This window comes from Camelus dromedarius, chromosome 6 (assembly GCF_036321535.1).
Source record: "Camelus dromedarius isolate mCamDro1 chromosome 6, mCamDro1.pat, whole genome shotgun sequence".
NCBI lineage: Eukaryota > Metazoa > Chordata > Mammalia > Artiodactyla > Camelidae > Camelus > Camelus dromedarius.
Window position 1 is genome coordinate 32,692,194 of NC_087441.1, and position 15,581 is coordinate 32,707,774.

The following is a 15,581-nucleotide window of genomic DNA, read 5'->3' on the forward strand; positions in this document are numbered from 1 at the left end:
TACCTCCTTCGGGATTTGTGAGGCGATGAGGTGAAAAGAAAAACCATCCCCCTCCTTTTTGCCTACCACACGCTCTGGAGGGGTGGGTGAGACAAGAGAGCAGGCACAGCAGCAGCCGTCCTGCGCCTCCTGACAGTGGGGAAGTGTGGGAGGGGCAGCAGGTCCCAGGGACCTGCGTGAACCACAGTCTCCCGACGAGTCTCCAGCACTCAGGGTCTACTCACAGGCCCTCTCAGATCTTGTCACAGGGGGAAAGTAAATCTAGAAAACACCACTTTGGGTTAACTAAAAATTTTATTTTTTGATACCCTAAATTAACCCGATCCTAAAAAACATGTTTTTAAAGAATTTTCAAACACAAACACCAAGAGCACAAAGGGACCTACACAAAAACCACTAAAAGGGTTCTAAATTCTGCAGAAGCCAAATAATGTCACAGTGGGTGTGGAATAAGAGAGCCCTTGTGGAACCACTTTACAAAAAAGAAACACCTGCATTCTAAACTCTGGGGGAAGGATGCAGCAGGGCCATGATGAATCATGATCCCTCCAGAGGAGAGTACACAAAGTATCATTTGCTTTAATGCTTCAGTTTTTCATTTGATTTCAAGACCTGTCAAGTATCAAGGAATTAATACGCATACATATAATATACTAATTTTGTTTATGCAAATTATTTGCGAAAGCATGGGGAAATGTCTCATGACTCATTCGATCTGGAATGAACAACTGGTACAAAACACTGAAGATGCAGAAAACCATGTGGGCCCGGGCCAGGAGATCCTGAGAAGTCCTTAGGGCTTACCCAGAACAGGTTTGCCTAGCAGTGATGCTCATTCACACTTCCACTTGGAGCTACACAGGCATGCTTCAAGATAAATTATAGGAAAGCAAGTAAAAGTATAGGGTGACTCTCAAATCACTAATTTCAACCCAAAATTATTACAACAGGGTCTTTTAAACTTAACTTTGCTTTGATGTTAACTTCAGAGAGAGAGAGAGAGAACCATCAACAAAGGGAGAGGATAAAGGATTATTTACTAAACACAATCATACAATGTTTATGAAAGCACAGGGTAAAACAGTGCACCAAGGAAACAGGCTATTTAACTACTCAGAAGGGAAAAGGGATGGGGTGAGGAGACGAGCCTAAGAGCAATTTTTAGGATCTCTGATACATACTTTGGTAGCTTGCAGAATCAAGGCGAACCTTCCTCTGGCTCTCCTCCGCACACTGGCAGAGGTTTGTGCAACATGGTGTGGCCGTATCCATGTGGCCTTAGTCTTGGCCTGACTTTATACTCCTCCCCGGAGATCTTGCTTGCACTGCCCGTATTCACACTCCAGAGCAAACTTCCCTAGATTGTCAGAAACTGGCTTTCAAGCAGGTCCTATTGGTAATCCCACTTTATGGAATTCCACAGCTTAGTCAGAGGCATCTGAAAAGACTTATAACTTTGGCTGCCTCTTTTCTGATGATGAAGAGTTTTGTTTCTTTTTGCTTTCAACAGCTTGACCATTTTGAGCTGCAACTGCATTAAAACAGCCAAACTGCAGGTTTGTCTGTTCTGTCTCTCTCTCATTTCCTACTAACTGATGACGTTGATTTACTATTTAATGGTACCACCGCTTGTTGACCTTGTCCTGCCATCTCTGTGCTCCTAAGGTCACAATCCATTTTTGGATATGTTTGTCTTTTTCATTGTTAGAATACTTTTCACAAGTGGTCAAGACAAGCATGACAATTAAATTTTGTATTTCTGAATTGAAAAAATTATGCTGTTCTTTCAGAAGTTTCATCTTGTATTCTCAGTTTCAGGAGCTCCCCTCACTCTACATCTTAGGAACAAGACGTGGTTAATTTTGAGCAGCTTGTTCATGAACCACAGTCACTCTTACTGTTGGCATCAGTTTGGATGCTGACTGAGAAGGCACCATGGCTTCTGAAAGCACCACGTACAGCATCCATAGGCCAAAAAAAAGAACCTTGACCTAAACTCACATCTTATATAAAAATTAACTTAAGATGGATTGACTTAAATATGCAACATAACACTGTTAAATGTTTAGGAAAAAAATGAAAGAAAATCTTCAGGACCTAGGGCTGGGCAAAAGCACAATCCTTAAAAGGTAAAACAGATTGAATCACATCAAAATTAAAACCTTTTGCTTTGCAAAAGACTCTGTTAAGAAACTGAAAAGAAAAGCCACAGACTGAAAGACAATATTGGTAAGCCATGTATCAAAGAACTAGTATCTAGAATTTATACAGATCTCTCAAAACTGAATAAGGAAACAACCCAATTAGAACACAGGCAAAAGACATGAAAAGACATTGCACTGAGGAAGACAGATGGCTAATAAGCACATGAAAAGATGTTCAACTTCATTAGTCATTAAAGAAATGCAGATTAAAACCACAATGAGATATCACTGCTCACCTATCACAATGGTTAAAACAAAAAATAGTGGCAATACCAAATGCTGATAAGGATGCCAAGAAACTGGATCATTTAACAGACTGCTGATGGGAAGGAATGGAAAATGGTACAGCCACTCTGGAGAAGAGTCTGGAAGAGTTTCTTACAAAATTAAACATATATTTATCATTTCACTCAGCCGCTCTTTTGGGCATTTTTCCCAGATAAATTAAACCTGATACCCTCAAAAAAACACTTTCACACAAATGATCCTAGCTTTATGTCTAATAGTCCTAAACTGGAAACAACTCAAATATCCTTCAATGGGTGAATGGTTAAAAAACTGTGAAACACCCATATCTTGGGAATACTACTTAGTAACAAAAAGGAACAAACTATTGATTTATGCAACATCTTGGGCAGCTCTCAAGTGCTGTTTTCTGAAGGTTTGTGTTCCCCCAAAATTCATATGTTGAAATCTAACACCCAATGTGATAGTATTAGGAGGTGGAGAAGGCCTTTGGAAGGTGATTAGGTCATGAGGGCAGAACCTTCATGAAGGGGCTGAAGGCACTTATAAAAGATGAGAAAGTCTGAGAAAGCTCCTTGCCCCTTTCACCATGTGAGGTGACAGTAAGAAGATGGCCTTTTATGAACCAGGACTTGGGTTCTCAACAGTAACAGAACCTGACCATGCTGGCACCCTGTTCTTGGACTTCCAGCCTCCAGAACTGTGAGAAATAACATTTTGTTGTTCATAAACCATTCAGTCTGTGGTATTTTGTTACAGCAGTCCAAATAAACTAAGATATCAAGGGAATTGAACTAAGTGAAAAAAATCTAATCTCAAAAGGTTAGATACTGTGTGATTCCATTTATATAATATTTTTGAAATGATCAATTATAGACATGGAGAACAGATTAGTGGTTGTCAGGAATGACGGGCAGAAGGAAAGAGGTGAATGTGGCTACAAAAGGGTAGCATGTGGGCTCTTTTTGATGGAATTGTTTGTATCGTGATCGTGATAGTGGCCATACAAATCTACACGTGATAAAACTGAATAGAACTAAATTCACACACACCTGCATACACAAATGAGTGCTTGTAAACCGAGTGAAATCTGAATAAGGTTAGTGGATTGTATCAACATCAATTTCCCAGTTGTGATATTTATTATATGATAGTTACATAAGGTGGGAAACTGGGTGAACGGTATAAGGTATCTCTGTATTATTTCTTAGAACTACATGTGTATCTACAATTATCTCAAAATAAACATTTTTAAAAGGCGTTATATAGTTCTTACTTATTCTAAGTGTCCTACCTTTTTAATGTTTCACTCATTAGATGCCTAAGTTCTTCCCTCCCCAAACAATCTTGGTCCTAATCGCAGAAAACGGTTCATTACAATTAGTTTAACTCTTGCTTTCTAAAAACTCTTATTCATGGTTTCCTATTATCAAGTGAAACATGCTCTTTGGACATAACCCTACATTTGAATACTGACTCTCATACTGCAAGAAATGGACAAAATATTTACTGAGTTACCTCACGGATAAAATAGGGGGAAAACCTATCTCACAAGTTTATTGCAAAGATAAAGACAATAATAAATCAAGTACTTGGCACACAGTAGTTCCTTAAATGTTCATTACCTTCTTTTTCCCAGGAATAATTTAAAACCTAGCTTAATTTCTGGATAAAAACATCAACAAAAAAACTTTGGTTTTCAGTTTCCAAGACTTGTATGTGGAAAATAGAAAATGTATCTTTAAAGAGCATAGATTGGGGGTTGGGGATATGATGAGGCTGAATTCAGTTCACAAGAAATATTCCAATTTAGGAGATTATAATGACCATTTTAAGTGAATGCTCTCACTCTGAGTTTGAAAACATTCCAGCCATCAAAATGATTCATAAATGTTTTTGGTGTACCATGCATGGTATTACGATTAGTAGTGGCTGCCATATAGATGTTTAAATCTGTAAAGAGTAACCAATTATAAGTAGATTGCTTCTATTCAGATACCAACTTGTGTATACATGTTGGATGAGTTCAAGCTTTAAAAATGCCAGGGACTCCAATGATACAATTTCATCCATTCCATTTACCTACAAAAACACTTTTCAGTGATAGACTCCCCACCAGGTAGTAAGTTTTAAATATGTCACAGATTTTTAGTTATAGCTCAACCAATTAAGCCACAGAACAGCAGGAACTAAATATTCAGGATTTAAAATTCAATGCAGGTTGCTAAACACGGGATTCTGAGCAATCTGCAGTTCAATGCTTAAGGACCGCTAGATTCCCTGAGCAGCACTGGCCTGAGAGAACCGTCAAAGATACAGAAGAACCAAATGTTATTTCTCTAGTATCAACAAGAAAAAGGATGAAACAAAGTATATTGAACTTCTATCGGTTACCTGCTCTGATTATGAACAGTCACAAATCACAAAATGCCAAGTAACACTCAAGGACAAAGTCCTCTCAAACATTTTTTTTTAAGCACTGATACAATTTTGCAAAGCGAATGCTTACCGAGCAAAATAACTTTGTTTCCGTTCCTTCTTCTCTTCCTTGGTATCCATAATATGCAATCAAAAGTGCAAAGTATTTGGAAAAGTTCTTTTTAATTAATGAGTCATAACCCTGTAAAAAAAAAATAACAAAGTGACTGTCAATTAAGAAGTTTATAATGGCCAGTATGAAGAATGAAGCAGACCTACATGGTCCCAACAAATGGAAGATAAACTTTAACCCGTAAGCAGCCACATGAGTCATATACAAAATACAAATGTCTTTGCAGGAAAGAGGGGACGACAATTAGAACAGAGGTGGTAAACTGTAAAATAAAAAGTGGCTGGAAAAATAAACTGAAGTATCTTCCTCATAATTAACAATTCTTTCAAAATGTGCCAAAATGAAAACCACTGACTTCGGAGGATTTTAGACTAGCTATGCAGAAGCTATTTGTTTTTAATTTTTAATTCATAATCACTCTTTTCAAGTCATTAACGATGAAGGTGTCTCACATATAATGATGAAAAATGGATCACTTAAGTGTTTTACAAGAATGTTCTTTCTTTAAAAAATAAAAGTAACATTAGTGTTCTGTTTTATTTTCAGAAACATGCCAGCAAGTACATCCCACTTGAGCACATGTGGAAATGAAATTACAGGCGTCAGGAAGCTGTTCTCCAGATCGGCCTTCCATGCTTGCCCCTGCCTCCTCTCCTCTCCCCCTCTGCAAGCCTCACCTGTTTCCCAGGAGCAACCTGGTTTAAACCTATAATAAGAGGTTGTCTCCAGATCAGTCTTTCCTTAAATACCCCTTTCATCATGCCACACTCTAGCTCAAAAAGCCCCAATGTCTTACTGCCCGATTCACTCATCTAAGCTTTCTGCAGAGCATTATCCTTTCCTAAAATCTGTCTTTTCACCCTGAATGAGTCTCATAGTAAAAGCAAAGAATGTTCATCAATCAAAATTATTTACTGATTTATTTCAACTCCATAAACAATTTAATTCACAATACAAATTACAGGAAAGACACTGTGATAACGATCAGAGACCAAAGATAAATAAGACATGCCCTTCACCATAGTGGAACCTACTGCCTCACAAAGACGACACTTAGGATGGCACGTCATGGGGGATACAAACCGCTATGGAGAAAGCACAGAGCCCAGAGGAAGGACACTGAGCCTTAGGCAGGGCCCACCCCTTCAACCCCCACAGGCACCAAGATGCGAAGGGTGAGCATGCAGGAAACGGGTCCAGCTTGCAGAAGAGCAAGGAGACACAGTGTTTCCCTGCTGCTCCAGGATTAAGTGTGGGAGCTGAGGATGAAGACATGGGCAGGATGAGGGTCATGGGAGACCTTCTACGTCCTGCTGAAGAGCAGGGACTTAATCCTAGCTATGTGATATGTGCTGCCACCCACTCCACTGGACCATGTCACACCATGTCACTAAGTGTCATGCTGACCCTGCAGCAGCGCTCCCAGCAGACAATACCAGAGGGAGGGAGGGAGTGTAATGCATGCAGATTACAGACGATGGATCCAAGAGGACTGAGAACAGGGTGAACAGACCTTTTGGAAAGAAATTACCGTAAAACTAGTTGAGAGAGGAGGGTCCACACTTAGGCCAGCAGTATCTGACATAGGAAGAGGGCATATGAGTTTAAGTGGTATTTAGGAGGCAAATGAGTCCAGATTTGATGACTCATTCCACGTAGACAACATGGGAGACATGCCCTCCAAACTTCTGCTCTGGGGACTGGGTAGACTGTGATGCCACAGATACGACACAATCTATAAGAAGGGGGCATGTGTGTGGGATGGGGGGGGCAGAAACAGATGCCTTTGAGAGGCCCACTGGCTAGTCAGCTGTAGACATCCAGCAGATGTTTGACTTCATCTAAAGCACAGGAGTGTGGTGAGGGCTAGAGAAAAATATTTAGAAATTATCAGCATATGGTTATAGTAAAGGGGGAAAAAAGGACAAAAACAGTATGATGATAACACCCTGCATGCATCACAACTATGCACAGGGCCCTGTGTGGAAACAATGGGGGCCCCGGTCTCAGCCCTTAGCGGTTCACCTCCGTGTCCCTGACATGGGCGCTGCCCTCAAGGAACTCACCAACCAGTAGGGAAAATAAGATGTGTGCCGATAACTAAAACGTAGGGTTAGTAACTTGAAGCTGTCCAAAGAATAACACCAAGAGTCCAGAAGACACAAGGTTCAGTTCTGGCTGAGGGGACAAAGTAAACCTGTCAGGGTGGTGAAGATTCACTAGGTACAAGAGGACAAAGGGACAGCGTTCCAGAATGAGAGAACACTTGAGCATAGGTGCGAACCTGAAAAGGGCGAGACGCATCGGCGAGAGGGGCAGAGCGGCCCCTGGGCAGGGAAAGGGAGCTGACCGTGAGGCCTGCATCCAGAAGTCATTATCTCCACACATCAGCCACTTGTTCTCCTTCAAACCCCTACAACCACACTGTCAGTCAGGTATCCTCATTCCCCTAAACCGAGGCCAAGAGATAATAATTTGCCTGGTTCAACATTACCTGTTATGGTGGAGCAGAGATCTAAATCCAGTTTGGTGTATACTTCAATGCCTTTCAGTAACCTTTGGGGCCAGAAAGCATGTGGAGATGAGCTAGAAAAAGTCGTCTGGAATCAGCAGCATCCAATATCTCACCTAGATTCTTCAGGGTAAGACAAATGTACCTGGCCCTGGGGGAGGGGGTCACTGAGGCCTCCACCAGGACCACCTCAGTAGAGCAGTGGGAACGGAAGCCACGCCTCCATGGCGCAGGATAGTGCTCATTCAAGAACTGAATGAAAGAAAGCAGGAAAAGAAAAGACACTGGCAGAGTGTCCAGCTCTCAAGAGCTCCATTTCACACTGTGGCCTGAACCCACTGGGCTCCTCCCCATCTCTGTACCTGAATCCTGACCCTTTCCCCAGGCTAAAGGTACCTTTGCTACATTCCTCCTCCTGACCGGATCTAGCACAAGGTCCAACTCTGCTTTAAAGCCTTCCCTGACCACTTGTGTGCCCTTCTCTCTTTTTTAAAGCTTATTTCACATGCCCTTATCACTCACTGCGAGGCACCAAATCGCACACTGCGCGACAATGCCACTTCACTTAGCCTCCTCAGGCCCGAACACACTGAAATTTCTTCAAGTCAAAAACCACCGTGTTTCACTTCCTTAGACTTCCCTAAATACCTAACACAGAACTAGGCAGAAAACCCACATAAAAGCCAAGCAAGGAACTAATCCAGTCTTGGGGATAAGGTCACTTATCTGGCAGACTGATACCAACCCAAGGACTCCTCCCAAAGTAAAAATTACTTGGATACCAGGAGCATAGGCTCAAGCCAGCATATCTTGAACTCTAGAAAGAATTAGAATCCTGGCATTCGGCCCTGTGCTGGGCCAGGTGGTTTATTTTAAAGTTCCTCTCCTGCGTGCCACCATATGTGATGATCTCTGTTTATTAGATTTCCCTTCATGAATAAAAATGAAGTCATAACAATCTAATTGGAAAATTTTTATATTGCAAGCTGAGCCAGAAACTAATATTTGGTTCTAGTGGAAAAATATTGACAAAAATAAGCACAAGAGAAAAAGATTAAATGATCCAAGAACTGACATCTGGTGTGGCTGTGTCTGCTTAGAACTGGCAGGGCTCCTTCTCCATTTTCTATTTGATAAATTAAAAATATCTTAATCTTTGGTTTCTTTACAATTTCTGGTAATTTATACATTTCTTAAACAAGACAGATGCAGCCCTTTCAGGTCTAGACACACCAACAGATTAACCAGAAAGAGATCAGCAAAGGATGCTATAAAAATGATTTGCACAGAGCACCACCCAGCAGCCTTCATGCTTCAGTGAAGAACCAGAGCTCCTTAAATCAGTCTCTAATGGGAACTACATTTTCCATTATAAGTGGTTATAATGGACTTTCTAAAAGCCCTTCTTTCATTTAACGTTGCCGTCTTCCTCACATCAATAAACCCCAGACTGGCCCAAACACTGAATTACAACAGTCTTCTGCATTTACGGTGTGTTACAGACCCAAAAGAACTTTATGAGGAAGCACAAGATGTATCTTCTATCTAAATATTTCTCTTTTGTGATCTTAAATCAGGATGGTCAATTTAAACATAAATCTGGTTCATCACTCAAAAAAAAGCACATACAAACCCTTACTTCCTAAGCACTATGTTAAAGACAAAGTACTTTCTGTATTACCAGCAAATGCTTGATGTTCCCCATGATGTCACTTAGAAGGGATTGAAGGACAGAGTGATCAGAGACTCCCAAACTACATCGAACCGGTGTGGACCCACACAGCCCAGGGCGACTGCCTGGCTTCGCATCTAATGCACTGCAGCTCCTTGTTCATTCAGGTATAACCAGTCAGGACCAGAAAAACAGCAGAGCACCCATGATGCCTATCAATTGTTTTCCCAACAACATGTTTCCTTTACACAAATGAAATAATGACAAGAGCGTGCTTTGAGGCTTGGTCACACTAAATCTGGCCACATAAGCAACAGACCGAAATGTACCTTTCTACGCGGACATTCCCTCCTAGACAATACTTACAGAAACAAGTAACAAAACTTAATGGCCACAAAGAGCTAAAAAGTTAAGCCTGAATCAAGGTGATGATCAAAGGTGGGTCAATGGTCTACTACCTAAATGGGATGAAGCCAGTGGATAGCAAAATGAATGGAGACCCCGTCAGCTCTTATTCCATTCTTCTCTGCCTGGGGAACTGAAATTAGGCCTGGAAAGAATTAAATGTGGGTTTCAGTGCTCTCTTACCTAAGATGAGCAGAGAGATTTCATCAAAGTTCTCAGATACTCAAAATGAAGACCCATCTCTGGGCTAGACAGATCACTTTATAAATTCTCTCTAGGAAGAGAATGTGCAAATGAGATTTCTAAAATGTCATTGGCAGGGTCAGGAATTGTTGAAGATGTGGGAAGTGCCAAAAGCCTGACAAGAGGCAAACACACTTTAATTTCCAACAATAGAAAGAAAAGGGAATGTGCAAATTATACACTGGAGAACATCACATATTTGCCCAGCAAAATTTTAGACATGATAATTAAAGGCAAGTTGGCAAGGACTTAGAAGAGGAGGAGGTGAACACTAAGATCCAGAATGTTCACAGAAAACCAACCACTCAGCACAACAACAACAAGCAAGCGGATCCCCTGTTGAAGCATCTACCATAGGCCAAGTACTCTGCCAGAGATACAAAGATGAAGACAGCGTTCGTGGGCCAGGAAGCTCAGGTGGAACAGGCAACTGACACCCATCAGCTGGTAAGACAAATGGCAAGTGGTCTGATATTGGTGGGTACAAGGAACCACACAGCAAAGAGCGGAAGCAACTATTTTGTCAGCAGGGAAAGGAGGGTCAGGGAAACTCCACAGGTGATGCCAGAGCTGGACTATGAAGGAAGAACAGTAGTTTGATGCTGAATGCAAAAGAGACTGGTCTCATTAGGCAGAATGAGGATGTACAAGCCTTCGGGAGGGGACATGGGGCTCAGGGAGGCCTGAGTGGTTTGGTACGGCCGGAGCGGAGAGCTGGTAGAAGGGAGGAAGTCAAGGAATGGTGGCTTAACCCAACTATACTGACCTAATTTCCCTTTTAGACATAGTTACTATTCTAGTGCATCAAGCAAATTAGGTGAACACAGTGTAACCATACTTAAAGGTGCTTTGTAAGTTTCTCTTGATCTGCTTACCAATAAGATGGAGAAATGTGACATGGATGGAGTCTTCTATGATTAGATGGATTAAGGGAAGCACTGAAGCACTGTATCAAGAGGTAACTGCTGACCAGCTGACTGTCCTCAACCCGGAGCTGGGAGCTGGCTTCCTTCTCAACATGGAGGGAAGATGCTAACAGCTTAATGCAGTATTCATTCTTAAGACTTGTCCTCATCAGTAAATTGACCACTGACTTGAGTGAAAATAGGGCATTAGACTTTTGGAGGGATAAACAACATCCTGGATAACAACACTTGGATTCAGACAGATCTCAGCTGTGTGTACATGAGTTCAGGGTTCTCCATCTGGGCTCAACATAAGGGATTGATGCAAAGAGCTGCCTCCAGAGATAGCAGCTTCCTAATCTCCAAAGGTGACTGAGCACAAGCTGGACAACCACCTCGTGGGATGGCTGTAGACTAGCAGTTCTCAGCCTTATCAGAAACCAATACCCCTCACCTAAATAAATACGGTTGATCCTTGAACAACAGGGGTTTGAACTTCATGGGTCCACTTAGATTATTTTTCACTAAATACACTGTAACATCCACGATTCACAGTTTTGGAGAAACTCCATAATGGAGTTCCCACTATAAGTCATACACATTTTTTTAACTACATGGAGGGTCAGGGTCCCTAACCACCAAATTTTTCACTGGTCAACTGTATATAAATATCTCATTATGTACCCTTTATAATACTTAAATGAAGTTCATAGCTAATATAGTCTACTTGCCCACTTAATTTTATGAAGTTAATATAATGCCCCAAAGGAAAGTAACTGACAACAGGTAAATAAGTTCTCAGGTTTCAAAAATCAATACAATGTCAAAAGAAAAGTAGTTTATAACAGGTAAGTTATAAGTTACTAATTCATAATCATAAAGTAAATTCTCAGGCACAAGTTCATTGAAAGACACAATAAAATACTCAGATGCTTATATCAATCTATACAGGACAAGTTTAGCTACAGGTGAAACGAGATCAGAAACAATTTCACTATATACAGGAAAGTGAGAGAGCAGAGATGAGGGGATGGGACAGGGTGGGTAATGGGGCATTGGGGGTGCACTGAACATTAGAATAAAAACTAGTGCTATAAATAATAACCAAACAGATATTTCTATACATGGTGATTTAGAACAAATTTCTTTTCTTTAGAATGTCCCAATAACCACTCACGTAGGTCGTACAGATGATAGGAAGCTTCCAAGAATAAGGGACAATTCTTCGTTGTCTAGGACTGTCCTGCTCATCGCAGGGCACTTGGCACCTCTGCTTGCCCCAACTAAATGCTACTGTCCCTCCCCAGTAACCATGCCCATCAAACAGCACCCTGGTGGGCTGATACTACACTCACCAAAAACCACTATTATAGAGGAAAGTCAAATTCTATGGATGAACTAATATTTTTAATTATTTTTCTAATTAAAAATTTCTAATTTCAAAAATTCCTTCAAAGCTGAGACTTTATAAACCCCACACACCTGAGTAGTTCTCTATTTTCAAGATTCTCTGTGCCTTACCTGACCAGCTCCTCTGACCCACGCTACTAAGGCAGCACCTTTAAGAAGGACAAGTGGGTTGGAATCCAGACTCCAGCATCTCCAAGCTATGCAGCCTTGGGGAAGTTACTCAGTTTCTCTAGCCCCCAGGTTCCTTATCTGTAAAAGGACTGGCATAGAGATTAAATGTGTCCAAAAGGTGTCTCTAGAGTCTAGTGCCCCATGGAACAGAAAATTCTCTCCACTGGGATTTCAATGAGCCCAGATGTTCCTGTGTTCATGAAAATTATGCCTGCCTTCATAAGCACCTGGAAAGCTAGATTCAAATTAGCCCCTAAACAAAAACATTATGTTGTGAACGAACTCAAGCCAGGCAGCCTGGTAAGTACAGAAATGACAGCAAGCAGCAACAGTGAAAACACTTATTGAACATTAACCATATGTACCAAATTTTGTGTTCAGTGCTATTACACATGCTGTTTAATCTTTTTTAACCATATGAGAGAATCCATATTCGCAATGCTTTTTAGACAAAGAATCTGAAGTTTAGAAAGGTTAAAAAGTGTATTCAAGGTCAAACAGCCATAAGAGTTGGGGCCAGGATGATTTGCTTTGTATGATGCCAAAGTCAGAACCACTAATAATGGCCTCTAATGCAAGGCACGGATAACACAGAACAAGAGCACAGAATTTTCACATCAGTCACCTGGTTCTTCCTGTACTTATCCACCATTAAAAAGAACAAGAAGGTGAATACCAGTTTTCTGGTCAGCTGTCCTTTAGGACATCAATCCTGAACTGTATTCAGGTTAGTCATTACTATTGATCAATAAATGCACTACACTGAACATGTCCATGCAGTTAATAAATATTTATTGCATTGAACTAGATTTTTAAAGAGCTAACTGAAAAGCACATTACCTTAATTCACTAAATTAAGTGAATTACCTCTTAAGTTTTAAGAAGTAATGATATAACTTTGAATTGCCAGAAATATTTCTCTTAGCAGCTGGCAATTTTTTGTTTCTTTTGTTTTGAAAAGTCATCTTCTGCCAATCCACTTAGTTCCCCACTGAAAATGAAAACAGTAAATACAGAGAATCAGAATTTAAAAATGGAATTTTGACCTTTTAAAAAAAATTTCTTTATTAATTTGAAGCTACAAAACCCCCCTTTTTCTAGGGACTAAAACTGAAGGTCCTTTTTCGAACTAAAATTTTTGATTCTATAAAAATTCTACCAGGGGTCTTTAGTATATTGCATACATTCTCCCATTAATACTTATAAGGATATAATAATTCAGTTTTGAACAGTTTTCTACTCGTAAAGAAAGATAGATTAAAGGGGGGAAAATATGCAGGAAGTCATATAAAAAGTTATTGGAGACAATGAACACAGAGCAGTCTACTCTGCTGACCTCATATCTCAACCCTAAGAGAAAATCTTCCCTTTCTCACCATCAGTCCCCATTTACTGGGTGTCTGCTACACCCATATGATCATCTCTACGTTCACCAGAGTTGAAAAACATCTGATGCCTGCATCCCCACCAAGGCGGTTTCTAGGGACAGCCCCTTCTACTGCTCCAGCACCACAAGATCACTTCAGATCATCTCCAAGGTGAATCTAAAGATGGTAGGTTCCAAATGACATCAATAAATAAACAGGTGACATGGGAAGAAAAGTATGTCTTCAATCACTTCTGGAATTCATTTTAATATTATCAGACAGACCCACTGCTAAAATCCTAGGATCTCTGGCCTGTTTGATTTTCTTTGCAGACAAATCCCAAAAGGAATAAGCTCCACAGTCTTCTGGAGTCTCTCTCCACAGTACAGAACTCAAGCCTACTTCCCAAGGCCTTCCAGAGAACCAATATGAATCGCTTCCCCAGCTCCCTGTGCTCACAGCAAACGCCACCACTACTGCATGGGTTCTGGTCTTGCACCATGCCCCAGCTCCTTCAGTTTTAGGGTAGAAGTAAGTGTAAGCAGTGGTCACTACCACTACTTTATTATTATTATTATTGTTATTGTTACTATTATCATTATCATCGTCATTATTACTTGGTGAGAGTTATCTATTTGATGGATTTGAATTAGAGTTAATTGATGCAAATAGAAACAACAAAATTTGCCAGATGAAAGATATAATAAATGGAATGCCTTTCCAAAGAACACACAGTATATGGGCTGCAAACACTAGCTTCCAAGAATTAAATTTGAGTATCTTTTGACCCTATCAAGAGACGTAAAGTTCACTTTACCTGGTAAATTGCCATTTTGCTAAGCAAAAGCCACCTGTTTCTTTGTTCTCATGTGGATGGTACTGGCAGTTGAATGCATTTTCAAAATACACTGGCATACACTCATACTTGTAGAAATACAAAATAATTGAATTATCACTCTTTTTAACGTGTTTTCAGCATATTTATTTACATGGCAAGTACAGATGGCAATAAACAATTTATATTTACTCCAAAATAGTGTGTCATCACATACTGACAAGCAGTCACTTCAATTCAATAAGCATCTACTAGGAACCCGTTTTATGCTGACCACTGTACTGTTTATCTAAAGCCTATGCATAGAAACAGGACTCGATATACTCTACGAAAACTTCAATTTTTGGCAAGAAAATAAAATTTACATAAACAAAACAATCAGAAAAAATAGGCATGATGGAAATTAATGCCCAATAAAATGTGTTATGCACAGAGAAGTGCTAACAGAAAGAAAAGGGCCAGGTCACACGGGCCAGTGTTCTCTGGGAAGGTGTCTGAAGTGGGGCAACACCAAAACAGCCAGTCATGATTACAGTTCAACAGACAGTGCTACACAGTCAGTGATCACATCTGTAAACTATTAACAGATTTATCTTTAATGCAAACATCCTCTATCACAGCATGCTCAAGAGGACTGCAGCTGCACCGGGCTCTGCTTCCGACAAGCAGGGTAAAGATGGAGAGGAGCACACAGTGCTCTGGTCAGAACAGCGCAAAATGTGGTAAACGGACAACATGGGTCCAGGAAGAAGGCATAATGAAAGGTGTCTATGGGGCCAGAAATCTGCCCAGCACACAATTAAACCAGCAGTGGGAAGTACTGTGACCTCTTCTTGGGGAAAAAAAAATTATGTATACAATATTCAACTCCAGTTTTTCAAGAGATTGGGTCGATGGTTTAAGTCTGTTTTCTTTTAAAGGTTTATTAAGTTCTTCAATATAAAAGTTCTTGCAGAATTCAAATGAAAAAGGGCCCTTTGGCTGTTCTGGCCAGAGTGGACTGTTGTCCTCAATCACGCACTCCCTCCTTGTAAGAGAATCATACACCCGTGCCCTTTCC

The 15,581-nt window shown here is 40.5% G+C and overlaps 1 protein-coding gene across 6 annotated transcripts in view; it reads right to left on the reverse strand.

The window, feature by feature from the left end:
- Nucleotides 1–15,581, reverse strand: part of NCOA7 (nuclear receptor coactivator 7) — a 130,396-nt gene that overhangs the window by 104,312 nt on the left and 10,503 nt on the right. For all 6 annotated transcript variants that reach the window (XM_031456270.2, XM_031456269.2, XM_031456273.2 and 3 more), the window contains exon 2: nt 4,960–5,070. In XM_031456270.2, coding sequence (XP_031312130.1) covers nt 4,960–5,009 — 50 coding nt within the window. In that variant the 5' untranslated portion in view covers nt 5,010–5,070. The remainder of the gene's footprint in view (nt 1–4,959; nt 5,071–15,581) is intronic.